This window comes from Delphinus delphis, chromosome 7 (assembly GCF_949987515.2).
Source record: "Delphinus delphis chromosome 7, mDelDel1.2, whole genome shotgun sequence".
Taxonomy (NCBI): domain Eukaryota; kingdom Metazoa; phylum Chordata; class Mammalia; order Artiodactyla; family Delphinidae; genus Delphinus; species Delphinus delphis.
Genome location: NC_082689.1, coordinates 44,829,395 through 44,844,872, shown reverse-complemented (window position 1 = coordinate 44,844,872; position 15,478 = coordinate 44,829,395). Strand labels below are relative to the sequence as shown.

General features: G+C 36.3%; 1 protein-coding gene across 1 annotated transcript in view; it reads left to right on the top strand.

The window, feature by feature from the left end:
- The window catches only part of WDR75 (WD repeat domain 75), a 44,525-nt gene that overhangs the window by 10,901 nt on the left and 18,146 nt on the right, over window positions 1-15,478 (top strand). The window contains exons 3-12 of the mRNA XM_060016452.2: window positions 842-907; window positions 1,796-1,886; window positions 5,828-5,952; window positions 7,694-7,764; window positions 8,718-8,837; window positions 9,278-9,366; window positions 12,022-12,180; window positions 13,028-13,087; window positions 13,180-13,295; window positions 14,380-14,555. Coding sequence (XP_059872435.1) covers window positions 842-907; window positions 1,796-1,886; window positions 5,828-5,952; window positions 7,694-7,764; window positions 8,718-8,837; window positions 9,278-9,366; window positions 12,022-12,180; window positions 13,028-13,087; window positions 13,180-13,295; window positions 14,380-14,555 — 1,073 coding nt within the window. The remainder of the gene's footprint in view (window positions 1-841; window positions 908-1,795; window positions 1,887-5,827; window positions 5,953-7,693; window positions 7,765-8,717; window positions 8,838-9,277; window positions 9,367-12,021; window positions 12,181-13,027; window positions 13,088-13,179; window positions 13,296-14,379; window positions 14,556-15,478) is intronic.

Below are 15,478 nucleotides of genomic sequence, written 5' to 3'. Positions count from 1 at the left end.
TTTCCAGTTAGTTTTCAGTGAGAATTGTTCCACATGTAGATGTATTTTTGATGTGTTCGTGGTGGGAGGTGAATTCCACGTCCTCCTACTCTACCATCTTTCTTTCAAAAAACTCAGAATTTTAAGTAAAGTGTTTTCACAGTAACAGCAACGAAAAACTCCAGTGTGACTTTAGTAAAATTCAGCCTTGTGGGACAAAAATAAAAACATGCTACAAAGGCATTCTGTTGGTACCAACGTGTGGCCCACAGACCAGTGCCACAAACCGTTGGTTACAGGTGTGCAATGAGATAAGTATAGAAATTGAGTGTCTAAAACTTTAGGGCACTTTGACATTGCCACAGCATCCAAGTACATAATAACTTAAGTGGTATTTTACAAAAATATTGGTCCATGATGGGTTGGAAACTTTTCTTTTTAAAAAGGACATTCTCAGATCATTTGAGAGACACTCCTTTGATACCAATGTAATATAAAAGCTGTTCTGCTGATAAAGGACTGGGCTCTGGGAAAATAGCAACAAGCTCTCAAGTGCTTTTCATAACTCAATACCTCACCATCTCCCTCTTGAAGACAGAGGGTTGACTTTTTTCTTTATTTTAATTAAAACTTGAAATTGATAGGTCTGCTTTCTACAAAGAGCTGTGATAAGATTTTTTATTTTGCAAAAACAATATAAATAAATGATTTCACCTCTTTTTTTTTTTATTCAGATTTCACCTCTTTAAAGCTGATAATGAATTAATGAACAGGCAATGCCTTCTGTATCAGCAGTTAAGTTACTTGATATCTTCATGTAGTTCTTTTTTTAATCAGTTTTGTACTATTTTTACCCTTCTAGCTATATTCGTGTTCCTTTGACAGCACGATTAAACTGTGGGACTATACAGATGGCATTTTGATAAAGGTACGTGGATTGAGCTTCATTTTCATTATGTGAAGAGGAATGGCAACATAATTTAATGACAGACATATTATTTATTGAATACTTCCTTAAGGCCCAACCTTTTAGATAGCCTTCCTAAACAAATCATAAAATTCACTCACCATAAAAGAAACGATAAATTTGACTATATAACATTTTAAACCTTTTTAACCAAAAAATGAGCAATGAAACTGAAAGAAAATATTTACAAGAGCTATTATCCCTAATATACAAAAAATTACCAAAAACCAATAAGGAAAAACTAATGACCCAATGGGAAAAAAGTTGGTATAAAGTAAGAATATGTAATACACAGAAGAGAAATAACAAATAGCCAATAAACATGAAAAGATGCTTAACCTTGTTAATAATTAAATGTAAATTAATAGATAACACAGGATTTTTCCCTGTCACTTTATCCAAATTGCAGATTGAAAAAAATATAGCGATAAAGTGTAGAGAAATAGACATTTTTGTACACAGTCAATGAGAATGAAACTGAATAAATACCTTTTGCTCCAGCAATTTCACCTTTAGGAATCTCTTGTTGAAATAATGGCAGGTATATGTAGTTCTTAAAACATTGTTCATGGTAGAAAAAAAAAATTGAATATAATCTTGAGGTCAGTTAAAATTTGATAGTCATTCAATAGAATACTGTGAAACCATTGATAAGAAACAGGTAGATTTTCTATATGTATTAACTTAAAAGGTTATTCAACAGATATGTATTGAGTGTCTCCGTAGGCCGGGTTTTCTTCTGATGTTCGCAATATAGCAGTGGGCAAAATGGATAAAAAAAAAATCCTGCCTGTTATGGAACTTAGGGGGGTACACAGAATGAACAATATGGTGCTTTTTATCTTTCAGACTTTCATAGTTGGATGTAAACTTCATGCCCTTTTTACTCTTGACTGTGCTGAGGATTCTGTCTTTGTTATAATAAATAAAGAAAAACCAGGTATAGTATAATTAAGTTTTTTATACATTTATAGATAGCATTGAGCGGCTCTTTACGTTTTACAGTGTCTCAAATTTAACATTTTGGTTTTAGTGTGAAGTTAAGTTTTTGGGGTTGGCTTTTAAATTGGTTTCATCACTATTGCATTCATTTTGGGGAGGCTTTGTATTATTTCTGAAATATTGATGAGAGAATGATTACTTAATAAATGGCTGTGATAGTGGACAGCTAACTCCAATTTTAAAGCTGTTTTGAGCTATATGTGTCTTCCTACTGACCTTAAATCTGTCATTCTGAAGCATCACTATTACTTTACCCATCACTGAACACCCATTCGTTGATCTTGAATCTGGAGGAAATGGTATAGAAAACAGGTGATTAGGAACTAATAGTGTGGCTAAATTATTATTATATTTTCATTATCATTGGAACATTATTCCATTGAAACTGCCATGTTTCAGAGCATTTAAGGATTTCTAGAATATCTTCAGTGGTTACAACTAATTGTTCTTTAGCAGTAAATTTAATACATTTAACATTGACATGAAGGATATATCCAAAGAATTTTTCTAATCTCAGACTTCAAGAATGCCAGTCCCCCCTGTGTTGTCCTCCTTAAAATAGAGTTGTATTCAGAATTCAAAGTACAGGCCAGCTTTAAACTGGTTACTGGGCAGTCAGCTAGATTGGCTCACAGCTCATATGCTAAGTGAATCCTTTGAGGGGGGAGCCGGGGGGGCGTTGGCTTGGTTTTTGTTGGGGGTTCTGGTAGTGGTTTTTTTGTTTGGAATTCGGGGAGTTTTGTTGTTTGTTTTGCTAAAACAGATTTACAGATTGTTATATCATGGACTTTTAAGTAAGTTGAGAATAGTTAAAACTGTGAAGCCAAATCTTTTTTAGCTAAAAGTCGTTTGGTGCCAACTCTGTTAATGAGTAATATTTTTATCTATCAAAAATGTGACATGAGGGCTTCCCTGGTGGCGCAGTGGTTGAGAGTCCGCCTGCCAGTGCAGGGGACGCGGGTTCATGCCCCGGTCCGGAAGGATCCCACATGCCCCAGAGCAGCTGGGCCCGTGAGCCGTGGCCGCTGGGCCTGCGCGTCCGGAGCCTGTGCTCCGCAACGGGAGAGGCCACAGCAATGAGAGGCCCGCGTACGGCAAAAAAAAAAAAAAAAGTGACATGAAAGAATAAAAGCTGTAAGTTTAGATTTCTGATGTGGCCCATAAACCATCTCTAAGGGACATTCCAAAAAATGTTTTGGAAATGGCAGTGTATTTCTTAAAATAATTAAGTTGCCTTACCAGATGACTATTTTAAAGTAGCACTTTTCAATATTTAGGTTCTGTTCTGTATATAAAAATGTGAATTCTTTTTTTTTTTTTTTTAGGGAGTTTTTTATTTTTTGTAAATTTATTTCTTTTTGGCTGCATTGGGTCCTTTTTTTTTTTTTTAATGTTTGGCTGTGTTGGGTCTTTGTTGCTGTGCACAGGCTTTCTCTGGTTGCGGCGAGCAGGGGCTACTTTTTGGTGCATGGGCTCTAGGCGCACGGACTTCAGTAGTTGTGGCACGCAGGCTCAGTAGTTGTGGCTCACAGGCTCTAGAGCGCCAGCTCAGTAGTTGTGGCGCATGGGCTTAGTTGCTCTGCAGCATGTGGGATCTTCCTGGACCAGGGCTCAAACCCATATCCCCTGCATCAGCAGGTGGATTCTTAACCACTGCACCACCAGGGAAGCCCTGTGCATTCTTAATGTCTGTCTAAATGCTTACTAAAAATTCATGTTTCTAAACTCCCTGACTGACAATTGATTCACTAGGTCTGAGATTTGGTCTAGGAATCTGCATTTTTTGTGTCTCCCCAGGTGGTTCTGCTCATCACTCTAGTTTGGTAGCCACTCCCCATACACACTGCATGATTCATCAGTTGGAGGGGTAGTTGCCAATAACAGTAATGAAAGTTTTTATCCATATCAGTAGGACAAGTGATTCTTAACACTGACTACACATTACAGTCACTCCAAGGAACTTAAAATGTCAGATTCTCTGTGGTGGGGCCTGTCTGTTTATTTAAGTATTCCCGCAGTTGAGTCTAATGTGCAAGCCAGTATAGAAAACTGTAGATCTAAAGTAAGTCTCACTCAGATCTAAAGTCATTAGCCTTTTGGAGTTAACTGGAAACTTCAAATGCTGTAATGTAATCGGAATTCTGTTCATGGTGGAATCTAGTGTTATTCTTCAGTACTCGGCACATCGTGGGCACTCAGCCTGTGAAAATCTAGTTACTATATAAAAATGTGAATAAGGCTAAAAAAGATTCCCTGTGACTGGCATCTCAAAATATATATTAACATATCCTTTATTTGTTTCATCTTTGCTCCACAGTCCAAAACCAGAGTGTCTGTTAGAAATTTGTATAAATCATATTGAAGTATGCTTCTCTGGTTTAAAAACAAATGAACCTTTTATTTACACGTTATATGGTGTCATTTCTTGACTGTAATTAATGTATTCACCAGCTAATTAAACATTTACCATGTACCAAATACTGTTCTGGTTGCAGAGAACTAAACAGACATTAAGCTTACTAGATCAGTCATATAATACAATAAGATGACAGGTGTTCTAGAGAAAAATAAGGCAGGGGACGGGAATAGGCAACACTGGAAGAATACATATTAAATAAGTGATCGGGGAGGTCCTGGGAGAAAGAAGAATACCCTGTGCAGCTGTGTTGGAGAAGCATATTCTAGAGCATTCCTGACGTGTTTGAGGAATAGCAGGGAGGATGGATTGGAGTGAGCCTAAGTAGAATGGATAATGTAGAGCATTGTACGCGATTAGAAGGACTCTGACTTTTACTCTGAATAGACAAAAAACCATTGAAGGTTTTTGAGCAAATGAGGGACATGATCTGACTTAGTAGTAATAGAACACTGACTTCTGTGTTGAGAAGAGACTGAAGAGGTCCAAGGGTGGGCGTAGGAAGAGCTGTTAAGAGATCACTATTCCTAACACTTAGGATGTGAAGCAGGATCATGGCTTTAGGCTAGGTGGTAGCGGCAGAGGTGGTGAGAATTTATTGAATCTTGGATGTCTTTTGAAGATAGAGCCAGCAGAGTTTGCTGCTGGTTTGATGTGGGGCATGAGAGAGAAGTCAAAGGTGACTCAAGGATTAAGTCTGAGCAACTAGGTAAATTGTGGTGCCATTTCCTCCAGTGGGCAGTGGGGGAAGACTAAGTTCAGAAAGGAAAATAAGAGTTCAGAATTTAGGCATGTAAAGTTTGAGATGACTGAAAAGGCTAGAAGAATTGAGTTCAGAGTATATAATAAGCAGGCTGGAAAACAAAAAATGGTAGATCAGTGTATTACAGTGTATTATAAAGTCTAGGAGGATAAGGAAATAGCATAGTGAAATATAGCTGTTTTCCCTTAAGGAGAAATTTTTTAAATGGAATGCAAAGAGAAGAGCATGCCAGTTCTACAGAAAAGGAGATTTATTCTATGAATGTGTGGCGAGCCCATAGCATTTCTGAAAGCTCTCAGATGGTTTGTTGCTTTTGGCTGCTCAGTTCACCAATGTATCATATTCCATCTCCATCTTAAAGCTCATCTCAGTACTTTGGGGTTTTTTTGTTTCGTTTTTTTCGTTTCAGTACTTTGGAAAGCAGTATGCACCAGTAAAACCAGTTGTTTTCTATTTCTACATATATGAAGCGTGTGTGTGTGTGTGTGTGTGTGTGTGTGTGTGTGTATGAGTTGTGGAAATAGCCCTCCAGTTAAAACTTGTATATTCAGATGAAGAGCACAACTTGTTCAGATAGCCTAGAATTATGATCTTAGCATCAAATTAACTTTGGAGTACTAATTAACAGTTTTATATGAACAAATGCACATCTTCACTTTCTCTAGAGAAGCTTTATATTAATATAGCTGCCTTTGGCTAGATGTATTTCAGCTGGTTTCAGTGAAACTACCAAAATCATCAAGTCAGGAAATAGAAGCTAAGGAGCTCTCCTTTGTTTTGGATTATATAAACCAGTCACCCAAGTGCATTGCCTTTGGAAATGAGGTAAAATTTGCTTTGTTGGTTTTCTTTTTTGTACATAAAATCTCTTTCCTGCAGTCTTTCCTCTGAGAATTTTATGTTATAGTGATTTAATATTGCCTTGAGTTACAATATTTTTGTTAGTAACTAAGAAATCTGTCTTACTACTTTAGCATGTGTTTATAGTATAGATTTTTTTAGGACTACCTAATTTTGTAGATTGTGTCTTTTTGCTCTTGTAAACTATATGATTGTCCCAAAAGAAATCAATGTTTTGGCATTTGTACTATACTTCTTAGCCTGTACCATGTAGAAGCCACTTAAATGCTTTGATTATAGATATGTGTCTTTTGAAAATATAACCTCCATGTCTATAAATAACACGCCCTTATAGAAAATTTTGAAATTACAGCAAAATATAATGAAGAAATTAAATCTCACCAGTGGTAATATTTGAGGAATTTTTTCTAGACTTTTTCCTAAATGTATAAAATAACTTTTCTCAAATTGAATGGTTATGAGGGTTTTATCTTTTTTCTTCACTTAACACTGCAGCATGAGTGTGTACTTAAATGTTCATCAGAAATAGTGACTGTATGATGTTCATACCATGACTTATTTAGCCATCCCTTGTTAATAATCACGTAAGTTATTAAAATCAAGTACCATCAAAAGCCCCTGTATATCATTGTGGTAGGCTGTTTCTTTAGTCTTAAGTTTTGTAGCATTATTTTGGCTTTGTTCTGAAAAGGTTTAATTTCTTAGAGTAGAGAAAACACTTGAACATTATAAACATCATTATTCTTTAGCATCATAGTCGTCAGTTAAATACAAATTAAAACCACAGTGAGATACCACTTCACGTCCACTAGAACAGATAAAATTAAAGAATGACAGTACTGAGTGGTGGAAAGATATGGGGCAAAGTTAAACATATGCCTTTACTGTGACCCAGCAGTTCCACTCCTAGGTAGAGAAATGAGAACACGACCACAAAATGACATGCACAAGAATAATTAATACTCATAATAGCTCCAAAATGGAAATATCCCAAGTGTTCATCAATAAGAGAGTAAACAATTTATGATACATATGCATTCATTGGGATGCTGCTTCACAATAAAAAGGAACTAATGATACACATAAGAGCGTGGGTGAATCTCAAAAAGGTGATGTTGAGCTACAGTCCAGACATGAAACGTATTTACCATTCTGGTTGTATTCTGTTATAGAAAAGGCAGAGAAGTAATCTACAGTGATAGAAATCAATAGTTGCTGACAGGGGTGGGAGCATTGGGGAATGACTGGAAAGAGGAACAACGGAGCATTCCTGAGGCGAAGAAAATGTCCTAAATCTTGATTGTGATGGTAGTTACATGGTTATACACATGTCAAACATTGCATTCTGTGGTGTATAAATTATGCCTTAATAGGAAAAAGTTTAATCATTATACTTAGAGAGTCTGGTTTTAGGATTTAGGACCTACTTTCATCTTTCAATTTTCTATGATTATTGTAAATGTAAGAGTATCCTTTCCATAGTTAAACTGTAATATGGGTTGGCCAAAGAGTTCATTTGGGTTTTTCTGTAACATCTTACGGAAAAACCCGAGTGAACTCTTTGGCCAACCCAGTATATCATTTCATACTAACGTACTCTCAGTCTCCAAAAGTTTATTGTTCCCATGTTAACTTTTATGGTAATATTTCTTCTTAAAGGGTGTTGACTATTTTTGTGAATGTTATCTTCTCTTTGAAATACCAGGGAGAGTATGTTGCTGCAGTACGGGACTTTTACTTGTCGGTTTATTTTTTCAAAAAGAAAACAACATCAAGGTAAGAATTCCTTTTTGATGGCTTTATTTTATTTACTCAAGAGTTCATTAAAATTTTATTCATCCTTATACCTGTGACCCAAAGCTGTTTCATGTTACAAGTAATTGTGAAACCACAAGATGAGGTAGAGTTTTTAACCCACAGTGGGTTAAAATCATTAGTCACAAAATCCTAGGGAACTTTTCCCCCCAAAACCACTTTCACACTTAGATTCTGCTGTGTATACTTGATGTCAAAATTGGATGTGGTTTGAAAAGTTTTCCCTAGGTGATCCACATTGTCATTTTATGGCTGTAGGAATGAATATAGGCTTTGGTATAATCTGGGTTTAAAATGAGTCAGATTAGTCCATTGAACCTCACTACACTTCAAATTAACATGTATTTTAAATGGCAATAATTTCTACCTAATAGAGTTGTAAGGATGAGAATGAGATAACGTATTTAAAGAAACTAGTGCTAAGCATGAGTAGTCACTCTTCAAATTACACTGTCCCCTCTCGCCTTTTACCCTGCCAAGATAAACATTTGTTTTCCTTTGCAGTATAAGGATCCTGACATCTTTGGACACATTAACCAGTTGTCTCAGATATAATTTCTCAGGCTTGTCCATACTTCATGCTAAAAGCTTAGCTTTAACGAGAAATTGAAACAAACTTTGCCCAGGCAGAAAACTATAAAAAGAACTGCCTGTTCTCTATTTCACTCTCAGTGGCCTCCATAGACAAGTTATGGTAGAATGTTATTCACATGAAGTTTATATTGTGTGTTAATAAATGTTTACAAAACAAAATTCTTGATTCTTGGTCATGATTTTTCTTAAAAATCATGCATTTATGTTCAGTGAATTCTGAGAGCTCACCAGTTTGGGTTGATATGGGTGGGACCTCCATTTTGCCTAACTACATCACTTACCAAGCCTTTAATAATCAAGGGAAAATATTTTTCTTCTAGGTTTACTTTATCATCATCAAGAAATAAGAAACATGCTAAGAACAATTTTACATGTGTAGCATGTCACCCGAAGGAAGACTGCATAGCAACTGGTCACAGGGATGGCAAAATTCGTCTTTGGTCAGTTAACTCTTGAAGAGCTTGGCAATCATTTATTTATTTTAGAGTAGTCCTGCAGAAAAGGTATACCTGGGTGCAGGGAAAAGGATAGAACTGAAAAGCCACAGCTGATAATAGAGATGATGCTTTGCTGGCATCCTTCCTTTCTTTTACTACTGTACTCTTCATTGCATAGACTTACTATTTTAGGACTTCAACCCTTGTCCCTAGGAGTAAATCCATTTTGTCCTTAATCATTTAATTGAAGAGAACTTTTTGTCAGCCTTTAAGTAAAAAAGAGAGAGTAACAGTGAATATTGAACTAGTAGAATACTATGATGGCCTATTGTTTGCAGAAGTGACTGGTTTAGAAATAGAAAGTACTTTTTGCACATTAAGACCAGTAAACTTGATAAACATATGCCTTTGGCCAAATTAAGAATTTTGGTTTTCTCCAATAGGAGGAATTTTGATGATGAAAAGAAATACACATACACATGTTTACATTGGCACCATGATTTGGTTATGGATTTGGCTTTTTCAGTGACAGGTAAGTACAAGTTTAAGACTTAAAATGAACTTTTAAAGTATGTGAACCAAGTGTTTTAATTCACTGTACTTAAAGTTTGAAAGATTTAGAATTGCATGGGCCAGATGAATTTTTTTAAGCACTTGTATATCACCCCTGTGTTTTGGGCTTTGCTCAGCACAATGCCATATGCTTAAGTTTTCAAAGCTCTTCAGAGTATCAAAGTGTACACCTATCAAAAAGTCTCTTGTTAATATAAACCTATTTAAATTATATTCCTTTTCTTTTTTTAATGTATGTGCACGTAGCTAAGTGCTTGTTGTCCATAAGTATAGCTACAGTTTATCAGGAGCAAATGACTCTGCTGATGCTTTATATCCATTATCTCATTTAATCCTTGACTCTGAAAACAGGCATCATTATTCTCATTTTACAGATGATGGAAGTGAAATTTGTAGTTGAGAACTAACTTGCCTAAGGTCACGTGTCTCGTAAGTGGGATTTGGACCTAGGTCTAATTCGAAAGTTTGTTTTTAACTGTAAGATGGCCACATTCACTATTTTAAGTTAATTCAGATCTTTGTTCCATTTAAGCTGCATGAGAGTGGCTATAATGCGTAAAAATACCTCCCTGGAAATAGGATGACCTTCAACAGAAATTTGGAGAAGTACATTTTGTCTTTGGTTACCGTTAGCATCCCCACACGTATGTGGTGAAAATTATGTCAGTACATTTTGACTGGTCCTTAAGGGTGTGGGGGAGGGGAGGTGCTAGATGCTCCAGAAGTTTACGTGCCCAGAGAAAGTAGTGGTTCTTCTTCCTGTAGGTCTTCCCAGAGACTGGCAGGACAAGTCTTAGTACCATTTGCTCTAGATTCCTACAGGCTTACTTGGGTTTAACTCAGTGGAGCCTCAGGAAGCAGGAGGCATCTTCAGCCTACTTGTGCTTTTGATTTTAGGGATCAGTGATTGGTATATGGGGGTGGGACCCAACCTGACATACTTAGCGTAGTACAACAGGAGTACAGCTGTGACATATGGGAACGAAGAACAGAAGAATGAAGAGGGTGTTAACCCTATGGATAAAAGACATCGGCTACTCTTATCTTCACCCTCCTCCCCACCAAAAATACAAATGAGTATGTTTGTGGCATTGTGTGTACATATGTCTGTAATGTTTCAGGCAGTGTTGTTATTCTCTCCTGACCTAAGGTGGTTTCTTCTGCCCTTCCTGATCAGTTTCTTTTTCTCTGCTGTGGCCCCTGCCCAAAGGCCAAGACCCGTTGATGTATATTGTCACTGGGACTTTTCTCTATTTTGTTGCCCTTACCTATCTTGTCTACCTCCTCTCACACTAGTTATTAGTCACAGCTTTCTGTGATGGCCTTACTTATTACCCTTAAGCCCTGGGACATTCAGGATTGGCCTTCTCAGGTGGGGTTTGGGGAAGAAGGAATAATTAGATTAGTTGGCACTCAAAAAAGAATACCAAGTGCCTCTATTGTGAGCCATGGCTTTCATATAGGAAGTACTGCAGATCATCTTGGCTATTAGAGAGTTGAATTCTTGATGTTATTTTTTAAATCATGTGAGTATTTGTGAGAAGTAATATAGTACATGGTTGTCAGTGAATGTATAGGTATGAGAGAGTTAATAGAAGAAAATTAGTTGTCTGTGTAAATGAACTACAAATTATAGGGTTTTTGAGAACTGTTTATAAGTTAAGGCAAATGTTAACAGTATAAACTGTTTTGGCTCTGCTTTGAGCGCAGTCATGCTGTCTGTGAGCATCTAATTTATTGTTTGCTTCTTTCTGATTCTTAAGCCTTTCTTATTTCAGTGCTCTAGGACCTCAAGTTAATGTTGGATAAAAGTGGTATTGGTGTTCCCAACACAGGGGTAAAGTTTTCAGTGTTTTACCACTAAAATATTTGCTATAGATTATCTGTAAGTATTCTTGATGAAATTTTAAAGGTCTCATCGATTCCTAGGTTACTGAGAGTTTTTATCATGGGTCTAGAATTCTATCTTTTACTTTTTCTGCATCTGTTAAGATACTGATGATCTATTTCCCTTTTTTCTGTAAGTAGAGTTCATTACATTGGTTTATTTTTCAAATGTTAAAATAACCTCACATGCTTAGAATAAATTTTACCCTGCAGTGATGTCTTATCTTTTTAATATATCATTGGATTCAGCTTGCTGATACTTCATTTGGTAGTTTTCATCTGTTATGAAATTGGCTTGTAGTTTTCTTAATGATGTGCTAGTTTTGGTGCAGAATTATGCTGGTCTTCAAAACAAATTGGGAAGTGTTCTTTCTTTTTTGTTACCTGGAAGAGTGTAAAACTGGTTTATTTCTTAAATGTTTGGAAAAGTTTACTAGTGAAGCCAGCTGGGCCTGGAGGATGTTTGTTTCATCCAGTTTTTCTAGTTATTGGCAGAAGAATTTGTCAGCAACAAAGTAGTCACATGTTACTGGAAAGGAAAAATCCCTGAACCAGTGATCTTTAAATCTTTTGTCTTGCAAGTGTATTAAAAGATATAAAGACACTTGTTTGCGTGTTTTTTTAAATAGTTTATTTCTCTAACATAGGAAAAATCAAAACATCGATTATATCTTCCTGTTTTTTCCCCCAAACACTGTCCTTTTCATTTCTTTGGGTGGATGAGAAGGCAGCAGTCTGCTGAGTGGTGGCCGTGAGTCTGTCCTCGTAGAGTGGCGAGAGGCAGCAGAGAAGAATAAGGAGTTCCTCCCCCGTTTAGGAGCTACTATTGAACATATCTCAGTGTCTCCAGCAGGGGATCTCTTCTGTACTTCGCACTCCGATAACAGTAAGTCTCAGTTTGTTGTCATGAGGAAATACAGTTTGTGTAATGTCATAAATTAAGTAGCATCTGTAGGAGATGGAAAATAAGAGACCTCAAACTAAGAGTAGCATAGGATTTAACGAGCATTTTTTTCTCTTCCATTTCTCCTCTTTCCTCCACCCCTCTTGCCCCAAGATGCCACCTGAATACAACATTTCCAGAGTTGTTTTTATGAAAGTGTAGGGCTAAATGTATTTGGTTATTGTTTTGCCACTTACATTTAAAAATCTTTTCATGTGGAATGATTGGGGGAATAAAGGAGGTTTTCATAATGTAATGGCATTCTCGAAAGAATGCTCTGAGGTTTTCCTTTGGTACAGCCATCGTCTCAGCGTGGGAGTCCTGTGGATTCTGACAGAAATGGAGCAGTCTTCTGATTCCTCCCCAGCATTTGGTCATCCTGTTACACCTCAGCTTGGATGTAAATCCCTTGCCCATTGCCTCCTTTCCCTTCAAAAGAGAGCATAACTGAGCAATCCATTAGTGCAGTGACTCATTTCAAAGTAAACAACCGTCTCTTTTGGGGCATATAAGTTTCTGAATTAACACTTCTAATGTATTCATAGTCACAGTAGAAAACTTAGAGACTCCAACAGAAAAAGCCCTCATCCCCACCCCTAGTTTTTCTGTTAAATCACAAAATATATTCCTAATTTTCCAGTAACACTCCAAGAAATTGAATGTACTCAATTGTTTTGTATTCTGGTATATTTCAGAATGATATAAATTCACTTTTTTTTTTTTAAACCTTGAAGGTTTGACCTATTTATGTTTAGATGTTTGTTTATTTATTTATTTATTTTACCCACAGAGATGATAATCATTCACCGAAACCTTGAGGTGTCCGCAGTAATTCAAGGCCTAGTGAAAGGTATCGCAGACCTCAGTGGATGTGGAATTGTGTACATTTTCAAAAGTGAATATTTGTCTGATTTCAGCTATTGTTCATCACTTCTTTTGCAGACAGAAATATCTTTACCGGTTTGATGATTGACCCAAGAACTAAAGCTTTGGTTTTGAATGGGAAACCTGGCCACTTGCAGTTTTATTCTCTCCAAAGTGATAAACAGTTATATAATGTAAGATTTTTGATCTGTTAACTAGCCTTAAAACTAATGAAATATCTTTATAGCACCACTGGCATCAAGTAACTTATTGTATAGCTTCTAAAACAAGATCCTGTGCCTATGTTATTTGAACATAGTATTATCAGTTGTTTATAGCATGATTCTAATGAGGCCACAGTTGCAGATGAAGTCTGCACGTAAGCCAGTTGGCACTGTTGTGTGCGCTCTGTTTTATTCTGTTTAAGACTACACTCTAAATTAACTGTCGCACACATCTGTGCCTTTGAGTCATAAGGATAGGCAATGAGAATATGGATTAACAATACAGACCTGTCTCTGCTTTGTGGTGAAACAGTATCATATGTACATGCTGAAGATAAAATCTTCAGTGTAGATTAAAGAGGAACACTTCCCATAATCCTGGTAAATGCAATCCAGAATTTCCACTTTTTCTTTAGTGCCCCACAGTACCCTTTACAGATTTCTATCACAGCCACTGTAACACTTTATCTCTTTCTCTCCAACACCTTTAAACCTCTCAAAGAAAGGAAACTTATTGATCTTTGTACATTTCTAGTGCAGTGCCTGGAAATAGTAGCACTTAGTACATTTTTAGTAAATAGATGAGGAAACAATAAAAGAAACAATTATAAAGAAAATGCTGGCCTATTTAAAATGTTGTGCTTTTTTCACTTCTTAAAAATTGTAGGTTTCGTTTTTGCCCTCCTTGTTTCTAGTGATGTGGAATCTAGCCTTGAGATTTTATGTAAAGCTATTTGTTCTTAGCAACAAAAGAAAAGCATTACTGTAACCTAAAGTTCTGCTGTATCATATAAATGGAGCATAGTCGTTACTAAAATTTAAGATCATTGAAGAATCATCACCACCAAATTGGTATTATATAATATGCTCCATGTTTTCAATGGCAATTTTGATGTCTGTAAGTAATGATTAGTTCATTTTTCTCTTTACCTAAAAATCTGTTACTGTAGATTCCAGAAGGTATCTATGATGTGGTTAATTACCATTCCTTGAATGCTTTAACATGTATGTATTTACATTAATAAGAATTTTGGATTTTTTTTTAACCCATCAGTTAGATATTATACAGCAAGAATATATCAATGATTATGGTCTGATCCAAATTGAGCTAACAAAGGCTGCATTTGGCTGCTATGGTAATTGGCTTGCAACGGTGGAACAACGTCAAGAAAAGGAAACTGAGCTTGAATTGCAAATGAAACTGTGGACATATAATAAGAAAACACAAGGGTAATACTACCTATATAGACATTAATTTCAAAGCAGAAAATTATTTGACTTTCTAGTTTCAATTGTTGGTCTTTACGATGTTTCATTTTGTTAAATTTATATTAAGAGAAATGAAGGAGGTGTTATTCCTCTAATACAGCCTTTATGCTTTCTGCTCTGAGAAAGCATTGGTGTCCTCCAAATTATGAGTCACCTCATTGCATAAATAAGGAAACATGGAGAAGTGATACCCCCAAGAACACATACCTACTTTCAGGCAAATCCAGGATTAGAATGCAAAGGTCTTAGTTCCTTAGCTCTTTTGTGTTATATTACCTTCTTTGGGAAAATGGCAGTGGTAGGTGGTAGAGGTGTGGTGTGGTGTAGTCTTGATTAGATAAGGAGCCCACTAGTTTCTCATACCATGGCTGTAATAGCAATTTATCAAGTCCTTGCTTGTGAAGAACTGGGCTTAGTGCTTTTGTGCCCATTGTCTTGTGAATCTTCACAAGATAATCTTTCATTCACGGCAGTGTTCTGTCAAGCCAGAAACAAGCTTTGAGAGGTAGTTTGGATGACTTTAAATATTAAGTATTGACCAGGGCAGTGAAATAGGTAATGTTCTTTCTGTACCGTCTTGCCACAAATAAGGGCTTTCATAGCCATTTCCTTTTTTGCTTATTTTCAAAAGAGTGAGGTATCTGTGTTCTACACAATTTCCCTGCAGTTTAGTATAGTAGCCTTTCAAGTATCATTTTTTGATGACCCCTGTTTTATACTCATTCTGTACCAGTAAGCTGACACTATTTATAATCATCTCTGTTATGTACGTTACACGAGGCCAGAGGTAATGTGTTAGAACTCTTTGCATCCTGTGGCCATTAGTGACAGAACACTCAATTGTCATGCTAGGTGATAATATATCAGTTGCTCATTCTTAAAGA